The following is a 14,662-nucleotide window of genomic DNA, read 5'->3' as shown; positions in this document are numbered from 1 at the left end:
GAATTAGTCTTAAACTATTCTAAAGTAAAACCTAAAAAAGTGTACTAATAGGTGAGAAATTGGGAATTCACCTAAAGTAACCGAAGTGTTCAAATTGCCTTCCATGTTCGACTTGAATAGTAATAGGTTTATTACTTATGTCGCATGGAGTGTTGCTGTTTTGACAATGATTTTTTTTTTTGGCTTGTCACAGAACATGGCCTATTTTCTCAACCATCGTGCATGGATGTACGACCGTTGTTATAGCGGAAGGAGAGGTTTGAAGGAATCTTTTGTCATCGGAGTTCAAGAGTTTGTGGAGACGGCTCGACGCAGTCATTATTATGCCATTGATGGAGGGATTTGATGCCCATGCATGAAGTGCGAATGTACAAGGATTTTGAAAGATGAAGAGATTAAAGTTCACCTATACCAAAAAGGGTTCATGCCTAATTATACGGTTTGGACATTTCATGGTGAAGAAAATCCTTCGACCTCCAATAGAGTTCAAAATCGGCTTGCATCAGGTTCGAATACTGTTGTACATACATCTGAGATAGATCAATTTGCCTATATGCAAGAGATGGTCAACAATGCTCTTCATCGACATGACGAACAAGAAGCAAACGGTAGTCATGATGAAGAGTCTCCAAATGAAGCCACTCAGAGGTTTTACAAATTACTGACAGAGGCAAATCTACCTGTATTTGAAGGTTCATCTGAGTCAAAGTTGTCAGTGTCCATCAGACTGTTGGCTGGTAAATCTAATTGGAACGTTCCCAATCAAGCAGTGGATCACTATACAAAATTGATTTTAGATCTGACACCACCAAACAATTCCATTCCGAAGAATTGTTATCAAGCCAAAAGATGTGTTTCAATGTTGGGATTGGAAGCCAAGAAGATTGATTGTTGTGTTAATGGATGTATGTTATTCTATGACAATGATAGTGGCAAAAATGATGCTTTGTTGGTTGAATGCAAGTTTTGTGGCTCTCCTCGATATCATACGATGCATGCAGGACGGAGGCAGAAAAAAGCAATTCCCTTAAAGACAATGTTCTACTTGCCCATTATTCCAAGATTACAAAGAATGTTCACTTCAATGCAAACATCACAACACATGACATGGCATGATGGTAAGAAAACTGAAGGAGTTTTGCGTCATCCTTCTGACGGTGAAGCTTGGAAGCACTTCAATCGTAAACATCCGTCCTTTTCTAGTGAACCGCGTAACGTCAGACTTGGTCTATGCTCTGATGGATTTACGCCGTACATTCAGGCGTCTGCATCACCTTATTCATGTTGGCCCGTCATAGTTACCCCATACAATCTGCCACCTGAGATGTGTATGACAAAGCCTTATATGTTTTTAACGTGTATAATACCAGGTCCATCTAATCCCAAATCAGGGATTGATGTTTATTTGGAGCCTTTGATTGATGATCTGAAAAAGCTATGGAATGGTGTTTGGACGTATGATGTTTCAAGGAAGCAAAATTTCCTTATGAGGGCAGCTTTGATGTGGACTATTAATGACTTTCCAGCCTATGGCATGTTATCTGGTTGGAGCACCCATGGTCGATTAGCTTGTCCACAATGCATGGAACATACAAAGTCATTCCAATTGACTAATGGTCGAAAAAGTTGTTGGTTTGATTGTCATCGGCGGTTCTTGCCCATTGATCACCCCTTTAGAAGAAACAAAAAGGCATTTCGCAAAGGGCAAGTTGAAACGGATATGCCCCCGCCAAAGTTGAGTGGATCACATGTTTGGAGAAGAGTGAAAGACTATCCAAAAGTCACTGAATCTGGACACAATAGGATAGAAGGGTTTGGAGAATGGCATAATTGGACTAAAAGAAGCATATTTTGGGATCTTCCTTATTGGAAAGACAACTTGCTAAGACATAACCTGGATGTCATGCACATAGAAAAAAATTTCTTTGACAACATCTTCAACACAATTATGAATGTTATTGGTAAGACAAAAGATAATGACAGCCAGAAAAGATTTACCTCTGTATTGTGCACGAAAAGACTTAGAGTTGAAGGCGCAAGGTAACGGTCGATTCTTGAAACCAAAGGCAAGCTACGTCATGTCAAAAGATGAGGCAAGAATAGTGTGTGGATGGGTCAAAGAGCTTAGAATGCCAGATGGATATTCTTCTAACTTGTCCAGATGTGCCAATGTTCAAAATGGTACTATTCAAGGGTTGAAGAGTCATGATTGTCATGTATTCATGGAGACTTTAATCCCTCTTGCCTTTAGTTGTTTGCCACAGCACGTGATACATCCACTGATAGAAATCAGTAACTTCTTTAAAAATCTGTGCTGCACGACACTACAGGAAAACTGCTTAAGAAAGATGGACGAAAATATTCCAATTATCCTCTGCAAATTAGAAAGAGTATTCCCTCCTGCATTCTTTGATTCAATGGAGCATCTTCCAATCCATCTTTCATATGAAGCTTGGCTTGGGGGACCTGTGCAATACAGGTGGATGTATCCCTTTGAAAGGTTTATGGGAGAATCCAAACGTTCGGTTAAAAATAAAGCTAGAGTAGAAGGCTCAATTTGTGCAGCTTACTTGCACAGAGAGACAACTTATTTTTGTTCACATTATTTCAAAAACTTCTTGTTGTCCCCCACTAATGTCAGAAACGAAATGCAATGGCAAGCTGAACAACGTCAAGGTTCATTATCAGTTTTTCGACAATTAGGCCGTCATGCCGGGAAAGAATTCACTCATTGGTTAAGTGATGCTGAATTCAACTCTGCTCATGTCCATGTCTTAATCAATTGCAGTGAAGTTAAACCGTACCTTGAGTATGTTATCATTCAACTCTTACCTTTGCAATGCTTACATTGTTATACACTAATTCATTTCATTTGTACCAGCTCATTTCTTGTGGCTGAGGAAGTCGTAGAAGGAAATGCTTCTGCTAGAATACACTCAGAGTTTCCCCAATGGTTTAGAAATCAGGTCCATACTTTTTCCTATGTTTTGAGCAAGGTTAATTTGACGCTTGCTTTAAAAATGACTTTGGTATCTTTGTAGGTTTTTAATCAGGCATTGACTCCAACGGTTCAAGAGTTAAGACATCTCTCCAATTGGCCATTGAGATGTGTGAAAGAATGGCACACTTACTTCATCAATGGTTACAAATTCCATACACATGAATGGTCTAAAGGAAAGAAAACAATAAATTGTGGTGTGTACGTCAAGGGCCTTACAGAGGGTTGTTATGATGATTTCTATGGCATCATTCAAAAAATATATGAGCTAGAGTACAACAGCACTACTTCTCCAAACAGAGTTGTACTTTTTTATTGTGAATGGTTTGATCCTTCTAGAGCTGGTACTAGAGTGGATCCTAGGTTTAACATTGTCGAACTCCACTTGAGAAACAAATATAGACCGTTTGATCCTTTCGTTCTTCCAACTAATGTCAGACAAGCTTATTATGTGCCATATCCACCATTCCGCAGTATAGACAAGCGTGGTTGGGCTGTAGCAGTACAAACCAAGCCTAGAGGTCGCGTTGACTCAGATGAGGTTGAGGAGGATGTTGCCTACCAACTTGACCAAATGTCACAACCACAACAAATTATTGAAGTTGAACCTATAACCGCATTGCGCGACCCTGATGGTGATGGAGATGAATTAGAAGCACCTGCACAAGGTGGTGGTGATGATGATGATGATGATGAAGGAGAACAAGAAGAAGATGACGATGATGATGATGAAGCAGAAGAAGAAGAAGAAGAAGATGATGATGATGATGAAGATGATGAAGAAGATGAAGATGATGATGAAGAAGATGAAGATGAAGATGATGATCATGATGACGATGATTGAATTTCGACTATCTTAAATATTGTAGCAAATTGAACTATCATTTCAATTGAGTTATGTAAAATACAATATTTCATTTGTAGTCATCCTTCGTTATTGTCATGCATGTAGTAATTTTAAATTCACTTTAATTTATAGTGATCCTTTCTTATTCTTTTCTATTGTTTCACTTTATGTGTAAACATTTCAAATGCAGCAATGACAAGACAAGGTTCAGATAAACCTGATAAAGGAAAAGGGGTAGCCAGGCCTAAAAAAAGGCAACGGAAGGCCCCAAAGTATGTACTTAGGGTGCCTAGTACACTACCTACCCCTACAGTACAACCTCCCTCTACTCCTGCAGTACACCCTCCTTCTCCTACCCCTGCAGTACATCCTCCTCCTCCTACCCCTGTTGTACACCCTCCTGCTCCTACCCATGCAGAAGAGCCTCTGCCTCCCCCTGTGATTATTATTCCCACTCCTCCCCCTGTCATTATTACCCCCACTCCTCCCCCTGAGGTTATTACCCCCACTCCTCCCCCTGACCCTACTTCTATAGCTTCCTCATCTTCTACACCGCCTTCAGCTGGTGATGCTGAAGATGTTGACCCGCCTTTCCATGATCGACCATGGATTGAGCCATATGGAAAAGGATAAATACTTTAATCCCAGTTTTAACTTTGATTGATGTTTTAAACTTTCTTTACTGAAATAACTTTTATTTATTTATATGAAGGTTTATTCCCTCCAGAGTTGCTTCCCAGGCCATAACACGTTCAATTAAGCAACAGTATTTGACTCCATGGCCTACTTGGGGAGCCATACCTATAGACGACAGAAAGCCATTCTGGGAGCGTTTTAAGGTCAAGAACACTTTAAATTAATTATCATTCATATCTTACCATGTCTTAATCAATGTTTGTTTTGTTCATCATTACAGAAGAAGGTGCAGTGGAAAGCTGAGCATGAAAGTCAAATTCATAGAAATTTTCACATGAAAGCATCTCATCGGCTCTCAGAGATGTTTAGGGATGCCAGGATTGCAGGGGAGCGCCCTGACTGGATGGGCGAAATTATTTGGAACTCTTTGCTTGCACATTGGAACACAGTAGAGTTTCGTAAGAAGTCTGCTACAGCCCAGAAGAATAGATCGTCTGAAAGGGGTGGTGCCTTGCATACTGGTGGGTCGATCACGATTCACGAGCATGCCATTCGTATGGTAATCTCTTCAAGTTGTTTCTGTCCAGATTTTCTTGTCTCTTAAGCATTGTGCAAGTATGTTTGATGTTGATAAGCATTGCTAAAGGTGTAGTAACTCATATTAATCACTTAATTGCAAAATGAGTGGTTGAGTTCATCATAAACTTATTTAAAAATCTGCATAAAAATACTTCTCTGGTTTGACATGTGCAATCTGTTTTGTTTAGATTTTTTTTGCATCTACAACTTTGAACAAATTTATTTGATGATGATAAACATGATTGAAGTGTTTCCTTGAATTCTAGTGCAATTTTTTTAGTAAAAAGTGCTGCATAATTGGCTACAGCAGGGGTGTTTTGTTGAATCTGTCCATTTCAGTGCATTTTACACATTTGTGCAACTGTATTTTACCATTTGAAACATGTATGCACTGTTCATTTGGTCAAATTTGAGCTCATATGCAAAATCACTTCCTAAACCATCAATTTTGCCTTATTTTGGAAGTGAAGTAGTGATTTTCTAGTGCAGTGTGATTCTTTGCTGTCTTAGTGTCTAAACATGTTCAAATTGATGATAAAAGTTGCCCCAACCATCAAATAATGTTTCCAAACGTGTTTATGCAGAATGACCCATTAAACCACCAAATTTTGCCTAAATGTGGAAGTGAACCTGTGATTTTCTGCTGCATTGTGTCCCTTGACTGTCTTAGTGCTTAAACATTTTCAATTTGATGGTTTAAAGTTGTTAGCACTGTTCGTTTGGTCTTTCTCCAGCCACTGTACCAAATCACCTTTTGAACCATCACTTTTGCCTTAAATTTGCAAGTGCACACCTCGTATTGAGAGCTTGACTGTTTTGGTTGTGTTTCATTGCTTATGGAGTCATTTTTGGTGAATTGAAAGTTGTTTTCTATTGTTCATATGGTCAATTTTGAGCCAAACCGAAATATACTTGCTACATGACCAAATTTTGGTCACTTTTACCAAGTGCACAACTGAAATTCTGCAGTAGATTTTTTCTTGCTTCTTTCACTGCTTCTACATGTTCAATATGATGATATAAACTTCCTTTAGGTGTCATTTGATCCCTAAAACCACTGCCACTCATTTTTACCACTGAAACCATCATTTTTCTACTCAATTTGCTGCTGCAGTGTACATTTTAGTTGCTGTTTGGTTTTTAGTCACAGTTAAATTTCGAATTTGGATTGGAAAAAGCTGGGTTTATCTCCTTTGGTTTCCACATTATTGGATTCCATGTTAAGTCTAAATTATGTTACAGGCACAAGCTCTTGGACGAGCGGTCCATGTTGACGAGGTCTTTGCACAGACCCATGTTCGGAAGGGCACTAATGAATTCGTTGATGAAAGGTCTCGCAAGACTCATGTAAGCAAATAGCACTCCTAGTATTAGTAATCCACATGATTATGTTATCTTCATCATTCTTCTGACATTGCTTTTATTGTTTGAACAGGAAGATTTTTCTATGAGACTTTCACAGGTTAGATCCGAACATGGGTCAGCTCCTACACCGGATGATACGAGTAATACAGATGACGACATCCGTAGGACACAGTGCTGGGTCGATGTCGTTGGTGGGAAGAAAAAGGGACGAGTCTACGGTGCAGGACAACTTGCTGCAAACTATACAGCATCGAAAGGAGGTACACTGAAGCATCAACCTTCTTCTTCCACCTCTTCTGCTGACGAGGCCATCCAGCGCTTGACACAGCTATTGGACCAACGTGACCAGGAAAACCGTGCATTGAGAGAAGAATATAGTGACTTGAGAGATGAGTTCTCAAGCTTCAAGACCCTGGTCATGAGAGCGCTGCCTCAAACTTCAGACACTCCTTCCATTACCCCTCCGACCCAGCCACGACCCTCCCTGTCACCCGCCGTCCCTCATCAGCCCACACCAGTCCAGCCCACACCAGTCCAGCCATCTACAGATGACCAGGAGGATGAACATCTTTCTGAAGACTATGTAGATTTTTAGTTTCATTTTGTTATTGATCATAGTACATTTAAATGTTATTATGATATTGTTAGAATATAATTGATGTTAGTACATTATGATAACAATGTTATAGTACTTTATGCTTTTCCATCAATGAATATCAAATTTTGGGATGGACAATATATATATGCAGGTCTGTTTGTTTGTAAATTGAAACTGTTATACAGGTCTGTGTGTTGTGAATATGATATGCAGGTATGTGTGGTAGAACAGCAAAACAATTAAAACAGATATTTCTCTGCACCGTACCGAAGGCTTTACCGAGGGCTTTCGCCCTTCGGTAATTACCGAAGGCTTACGCCCTTCGGTAATTACCGAAGGCTTACGGCCTTCGGTAATTACCGAAGGCTTTCGGCCTTCGGTAATGGTTACCGACAGGGGGTTTACCGAGGGCTTTTTGGCCGTCGGCAGGCCGTCGATAATGGGCCGTTACCGAAGGCTTTTGGCGTTTTCCGAAGGATTGTGGCCTTCGGTAATGCCCTTCATTACTGTAGTGCTACCTTCACGATGGCAAGGCAACAGTTAAAATTAATTTAACCATAAAGCATTTTCATAACATGCATTGTCTTCATAGTATGTCGTTTAACTACTTGGATTGTATCGCTACGAAAACATACAAAACAACTCGTATACGAAAATTTCAATCATATAATTAGATATTATAACCCAATCACATCCCGAGCAATTAACAACTTATTAAAATACATACAACACAACAATAATTGATTGGTAACGAAAGTTCATGCATTACCATATTCTACAACACTCACCCAAAAAATATAAAATATAATGAACAAGAATCTACACATCATTAAACAATCATACACACGCAGATATTGAAGGTTAGCTCCTCTTACTTCTAATTCAACAAATAATTGTAGATATTTTAAATCCTCCTAATAGCTTGGTTCATAGCCTTCTTCCTTGACATAAAAATAATGCTCTCCTCTCAAACCTTTTCACGACTACAAAGGATTTTCTGTCTCTTTTTCTAATGACTAGGGTTTCTATTTTAATATTGATTCTTTTGAATTTATTTTTCTAAAATCTTTATAAAAGCCCATTATTTTCATAATAAAATTTAAACATTACAAAGTCACGAAATATAATTATTCATTTATATATTTTAACTACACAAGCAAAATTATATTATACAAATAATATATATAATATTACTATAACCAACACAATCCATATTAAAACTTTAATTCCACAAAAGAAATATTATTTATATAATTATAAATAATATAACAAAAGAAAGCTACCCATAAAATATTATTTATATAAATACAAAAATATATAACTAATTATCACAAGAAATAAGTTACCTCTTTTTTTTCTTCTCTCTAAATATATATATATATATATATATATATATATATATATATATATATATATATATATATATATATATATAATACCAATGCATCTTAATTAAAATATATAATTAATTACTCTTGAACTCTAATTTTGTTTCAAACAAAATAACACTATTCTATTTTAAACATCACACTTACACATAAAACCAATTGGAAATAGATAATAAATATATATTATCCATAGAACAAGAATAAAAAAATGACCTCTAACCCATATCAAATAACTCTAACCAATTGTGTTAGACTTCACTTCTATTCAACATGTTATTTCTTATTTTAATAAACATAATTGACTTTTAAACCACCTTTTTAGATGTCATATTTTTCCCAGATCTTACACAGATCGTGCCATCACCGTCTTTGAAGTAGCCACCGCCAGCGTCCACACAAATCATGATAGCCTTCTTTCATCATGTGCAGAGAACTCGGGGCAGAGCACCATCTTTCCTTCGTTGCAGGAGCAAACAATTTCCCCCAATCTTCACCCTACCGTCATCAAACCCTAATTCGCACCACCACCATCAACATGAGACAAACCCCAATCGTAAGTCGTTGCACTCATCTTCTTCACCAGAAACCTCCATTAATGCACCATCATGAAGCTTCGTTCATCACCACCTAGCGTTGCTGTCAACCTCCATGTTCGTCTTCATGGGACAACCCCCGTTTAACCACCATGGCCACCGCAATGCAAACAGTGTTGGTCCAACCTCACTTCGCGCATCCACCACCTCGTCGTGCTTCAATGTCGTTGTTGCTTCAACGCAGAAATCATTCAACCTCATCAACAACGTCAACCTGCAACGAGAATCAAAACCTACAAGGGATGGTCTGAAACCTAGAATCGTAGTGAAGAGGGAGAACCTTGACTTTTTTGGTGTCGACCTTGCGGATGGAGCCTCTGCTACGGAAGGGTCCCAAGCTTTGACAAGCCACCTAGAGTAGTTGAGCCTCCTTGTAGAAAGAATCTGCAGGTCCACCCACACCCATCTCCCCCAATGCTTCTAAATATTAACGTGCTTCGGGTCCTAGGAGGCAGAAGGTCAGGATTCAAAAAGCAATTTTTCTGGGTGTTAGGCCTCGGTTGGAATGTTAACCGAGGTCATATTGTGTATATACCTCGGGTCCCCAGTGAACCAAGGCAATAAATCAAGATTCAAAAGCTTTCAGACCAAAAGTCAAATCTTAAGTTCAAGAGTCTAAGATTACTACTGGACCAAGTTCTATTCCTAGATACAAACGTCCAGACATTCAATTTCAAGTCTAGATTCTAAAGATATTCTCCAACACCTTAAGAATCACAATTCAAGTCATGAGTGATCAAGCCAAGACAAGCATTAAGCATATAAATCAAATACTAACTTGAATTGAAAAATCATGTATATATTAACAGCATAATTTTACACAAGAGTTTAGTATTTTACATCTAATCTCAAAATATAGGATAACCCTCCATAATGGAGAACTTAGGGTTCTACGGAATGATATAAATAGGGAAGAAATTGGAAATCATAGAGAAGATGTAGCCCTCTCCCAAAGTTCTTAGCAGTTGTTCCATACTCCAATTGTGTCTCTCATTCGCATTAGGACCTCCATATTTCATAGCTCCTTCCTCCTTATCTACCCAAAAGGGGAAAAACACCATGAATGAAAATGGAGAACAAAGGAGGAGGAGGAGAGCTTCCCAACACCCCAAACAATCTCCAAGGGCCTCTCCCAAGCATCCTAGGCAACCTTCATCACAAAAATTGAGGAGTGGCTGGTTTAGGACAAACCAAGACCCGTTTCTCTACGTCAAAACACCCATAAATAACAAATTTCATACGTCAGTGCTCGCCCAGCGAAGGAGTCTTCTGGCCCAACTACTCACTAGGCTCTCTGAGCGAGTCTCCTTGCTCACCCAGTGAATGGGCATGCTCGCCCAACGACCTTTCTTTCTCGCATAGCGAGTGGGCTATCGCTTAGGTGACATGTTACTCGATCGAGCGAGATTATCCTTCATTTCCAGTTTGTTTTCCTCCACCAAAGGCTCTTCCTATTACTCATTTATAAACTCAAAATAAATATTAGAGGTAAATAAGCTTAAAAAGCTTAAACACAAGCAAACATAAAAATACACTAAACTTTGGAGAAAAACAAAGTAAAAGTGGTGATGGAGTTCATTTATTCACCAAAACATACACATAACAACGTGTAAAATCAACTGTTATCATTAGCATGGGCTCAACGCTAAATTCATTTATTTTTAATAGTCATATTTATTTAAGCTAGATTTAGCTAAACTAATGTTCATATTAAATATGGACCGCAAATTACTTTTAATATTTAATGAGCTATATTTAAAAATGACAAATCTCCTTGCTCAAAATTTTCTTCTCTCACTTTCTATAGAAATCTTATCACACTTTTCTTCTTCCTTCATGTTCTTAAATCTCCTTACACACGTATCTTTCATCCATACGAATCTCCTTCACCCACTTTCATGTCCTTCATCCACACTTATCATTTTCATCCACATACATTTATCTAAATTTTTTCTCTCATTTGATTCATCCATGTTCTTCTCCTCTCTTTCATCTACATTCTTCTCCTCATCTTCTTTCTTCATATTCATTTATTCTATCCACACCTCTCCCTTGTACACATTCATCTCTTTTCAAATAAAACTAGTAAAAAACGGGGGTACTAATGCCATGGAGTCTTGGAGTGCTGCATGTATTACTAAGTTGGCTTATAACCCAATATCATGTGTTGCATCTGTTTTAACAGGTTGGATAAATCTATGAATTGTGATTATGAAGTAATAATGTTATTATGGGGTTAGGGTTTTGTATATGAGGTAATATATATATATATATATATATATATATATATATATATATATATATATATATATATATATATATATATATATATATATATATATATATATATATATATATATATATATATATGTATATATTGGTATGGGCATTTTCCCTTCTAAAACGGGGCTATTATGAGTTCGTGGATGACACCAGGTATGTTGCATGTGGCTTTTTATGTGTTTTAGGGTATATCGATCATGCATCGAGTTATTATTATCATAATTTCCATGTGTCGGGTTGTTTTATGCATTTTCATAGCCATGAAAAAATGCATCGAAAAGTAAAAGAAACAAAACCAAAATTCCAAGGGCTTTCTCTCTCCAAAATAAAGTCATGCACCAAAAAGGTAAGGGTAGGGTGTTGCTCCCTCCACCACCACACCTTTCTCCCTCCACCCAACTTTACTATTTTGCCCCTCAGTAAAATTTTATTTTTAGGATTATTATTTTTTAATTTTATTCATTCACAACCTATTTCACTAATAACCTATTCTAGTCCCGTACATGAGTAAAATACTTTTCTTTCATTTTAACATTATATTTCTTCCTCTCTTTCTTTCGTCGTTATGAGATACTACAAGTTGCAAAGGTTGGTGGTGATGGAAAGAATTATCAAGCAGTGTCGCTCTCGTGGTGTAGTGCGTGGAGTGGTGTAGTGCGTGTTGTGCTTCCTCTAGGTGCGTATTCAAATAAACCTTGAAATAAAACCCTAAAATAAAAAAACGTAACCTTTAAACGGAGGTGACATCCTTCAACGGATGTCAACATCCGTTTAAGGAAAAACGGATGTCGACATCCGTTTTACCTTAAACAGATGTTGACATCCGTTGAAGATGTCACCTCCCTTTAAAGGTTACGTTTTTTTATTTTAGGGTTTGTTTTATTAGGGGACATCCGTTAAAGGATGTCACCTCCGTTGATGTATACTTCCTCACGCTGGTTGATGCTTTGGACGCTCCTCGATGTTCCTCCACACCACGGCGACAACGCTCCTGTTGGATAAGCTGACAAAAATAGTATTTCCTGAGGCGTGTAGAGTCACTGTCCTTAAGGACTTATCCGCGGAGTGTTGCGCAAGTCCCCCAGGATACAACAGGAACTTCTCAGAATGTCTGAGGATCTCAGAACTAGCAAGTAACTCTTTAACAGAGTACAAGAATAACCCAGAATAATTTTAGAAGAGAGAAAGAGCTGAAGAAAGAAATTCAGAAAAGAGAAAATGAGAGAGAGTGAATTTTGGTGTGTCTTGGAATGGAGGAGGGGCTCCCTATTTATAGAGCTGGAAAGAATCAAGAAAATAAAAGGAAATTAAAACCCATAAATGATTTAATTAAAACAATTTTTAACATTTGAAAGAAAATGAACGTTGGGTGGCAACGTTCCAAACAATAAAGCTCACCATTTAATGGTTTTAAACCACACATTAACTTTTGCAATAATATAATATTAATATATTATAACAATCCCCCACATATTGCAAAAGAAGTTGAAAGAAAATAGTCTTTGACTCAAATAGTTTAAACACTAAAAGAAAAATAAGAAACTTTTATTCTGGGTCTCATAGGATGTAATGCATCAGAGCTGGTATAGCAAGCTATATGAACCAGTCTTAGATCTAGAAACTTAACACACAATGTAGTTGGTATAGCAAGCTATATGAACCAAAGATATTTGACGTGTGTTAGAGGTTTATCAATCACAATACACCCCCACAATCCTTGCTGTTATCGCTGTGTTGCGCTTACTAGGCCATGCGCTTGCCCGGTATTCATGAGTGCTCTAGAGATCATGCCAAGATCTCATGCAAGCGGCCCCACTTGACACTCATATAGGTGATTTCATCAAGTGTATGCTGCAAATCATACACCACCCATAAGGGATATGAAAATCATTAAAACTTTGGTTAAGACAAAATTCTATCACCGTATAGAATTTTAATGACAAAGTTTAACCTCTCAATAATGCAGTCTCTAGCACTTTCACACACACCATAGGAATGGACATGATTGATTAAAATCAATTTAGTGCTATCAGAACTAACAAGTGACTTGTTTTTACCCATATGAACCTTATTCATGGGATCTCCAATCACAAAGGTTGGGTTACCATCACTTGTTTGTTTGCAAGCGGCTTAAGTCCCATTCCCCTCGATGTTTCTAATATCATTTGTCTTCCCATGGGTTTTGTCAGAGGATCTGCTAGATTCCGTTCTGACTTCACATAATCAATGGAAATAGTTCCACTCTTTAGTAGCTGCTTCACTAAATTGTGTCTCAATTGAATATGTCTATTCTTTCCATTGTAATTTTTGTTTTTAGCTATAGCTATTGCCGATTGGCAATCACAGTGTATTGACACAGATGGGGTTGGTTTCATTCCTAGTGGAATGTTTGCTAAAAATTTTTTCAACCACTCAGCCTCACTACCAGCCATCTCAAGAGCGACAAACTCAGATTCCATTGTTGATCTTGCAATAATTGTTTGTCTGGCTGATCTCCATGTAATCGTACCACCCCCAAGTGTGAATACATAACCACTAGTGGATTTTGTCTCATCTGAATCAGAGATCCAGTTAGCATCAGTGTACCCTTCTAGTACAGCGGGAAATCCACTATATTCAATGGCATAATCCATTGAACCTCTTAAGTATCTCATAAGCCTAGCAAGTGCATCCCAATGTTCCTGGTTTGGACATTGAGTGTACCTACTCAATCTACCTACTGCATAAGCAATATCAGGTCTTGAAAAACTCATTAAATGCAGTAAACTCCCAATTATTTGGGCATACTGAGGCTGAGATAATGATTCTCCTCTATTTTTCATTAACTTAGAGTTAGCATCATAAGGGGTACTCACTGTTTTTAAGTCATAAAATCCAAACTTCTTAAGAAGTTTCTCAATATATTGTTCTTGAGATAGTAATATACTATCTCCCTTCCTTATGATTCGAATACCTAAAATCACATTGGCTTCACCCATGTCTTTCATTTCAAATTTTGATCCTAGAAACAATTTAGTTCTAGCAACAATCTCATCGCATGTACCAAAGATTAACATGTCATCCACATACAAGCATATAATGACACAATCACCATTTTCAAACTTAGAGTATACACATTTATCAGCATCATTAGGTGAAAATCCATCACAAAGCAACACATCATCAAGTTTTTCATGCCATTGTTTTGGTGCTTGTTTCAACCCATATAAGGATTTTAAGAGTTTGCATACTTTATCCTCTTGACCAGGTACAACACACCCTTCAGGTTGAGTCATATAAATTTCCTCCTCTAAATCACCATTCAAAAAGGCTGTTTTAACATCCATCTGATGTATCACTAGTTTATGAATAGCTGCTAAGGCTAACAACACTCGA

At 37.7% G+C, this 14,662-nt stretch overlaps 2 protein-coding genes across 2 annotated transcripts; both read left to right on the top strand.

The window, feature by feature from the left end:
* The first annotated feature begins 1,192 nt into the window (after window positions 1-1,192).
* On the top strand, window positions 1,193-5,085 carry LOC148197229 (uncharacterized). The gene is made up of 4 exons (XM_088093635.1): window positions 1,193-3,037; window positions 3,338-3,574; window positions 4,558-4,684; window positions 4,762-5,085. Exons 1-4 carry the CDS (start codon window positions 1,953-1,955, stop codon window positions 5,083-5,085), a joined length of 1,773 nt encoding a protein of 590 aa, XP_087949761.1. The 5' UTR covers window positions 1,193-1,952.
* Window positions 5,086-6,293: 1,208 nt separating this feature from the next.
* On the top strand, window positions 6,294-7,169 carry LOC148197228 (uncharacterized). The gene is made up of 2 exons (XM_088092268.1): window positions 6,294-6,407; window positions 6,496-7,169. The coding sequence occupies exons 1-2, from the start codon at window positions 6,294-6,296 to the stop codon at window positions 7,018-7,020; spliced, it is 639 nt and encodes a 212-aa protein (XP_087948394.1). The 3' UTR covers window positions 7,021-7,169.
* Window positions 7,170-14,662: the final 7,493 nt, after the last annotated feature.

This window comes from Vigna umbellata, chromosome 6, assembly GCF_029865625.1.
Source record: "Vigna umbellata cultivar VRB3 chromosome 6, Vumbellata_1.0, whole genome shotgun sequence".
Classification (NCBI taxonomy): domain Eukaryota; kingdom Viridiplantae; phylum Streptophyta; class Magnoliopsida; order Fabales; family Fabaceae; genus Vigna; species Vigna umbellata.
The sequence above is the reverse complement of the archived record's forward strand: the minus strand, read 5'-3'. Positions and strand labels throughout refer to the sequence as shown.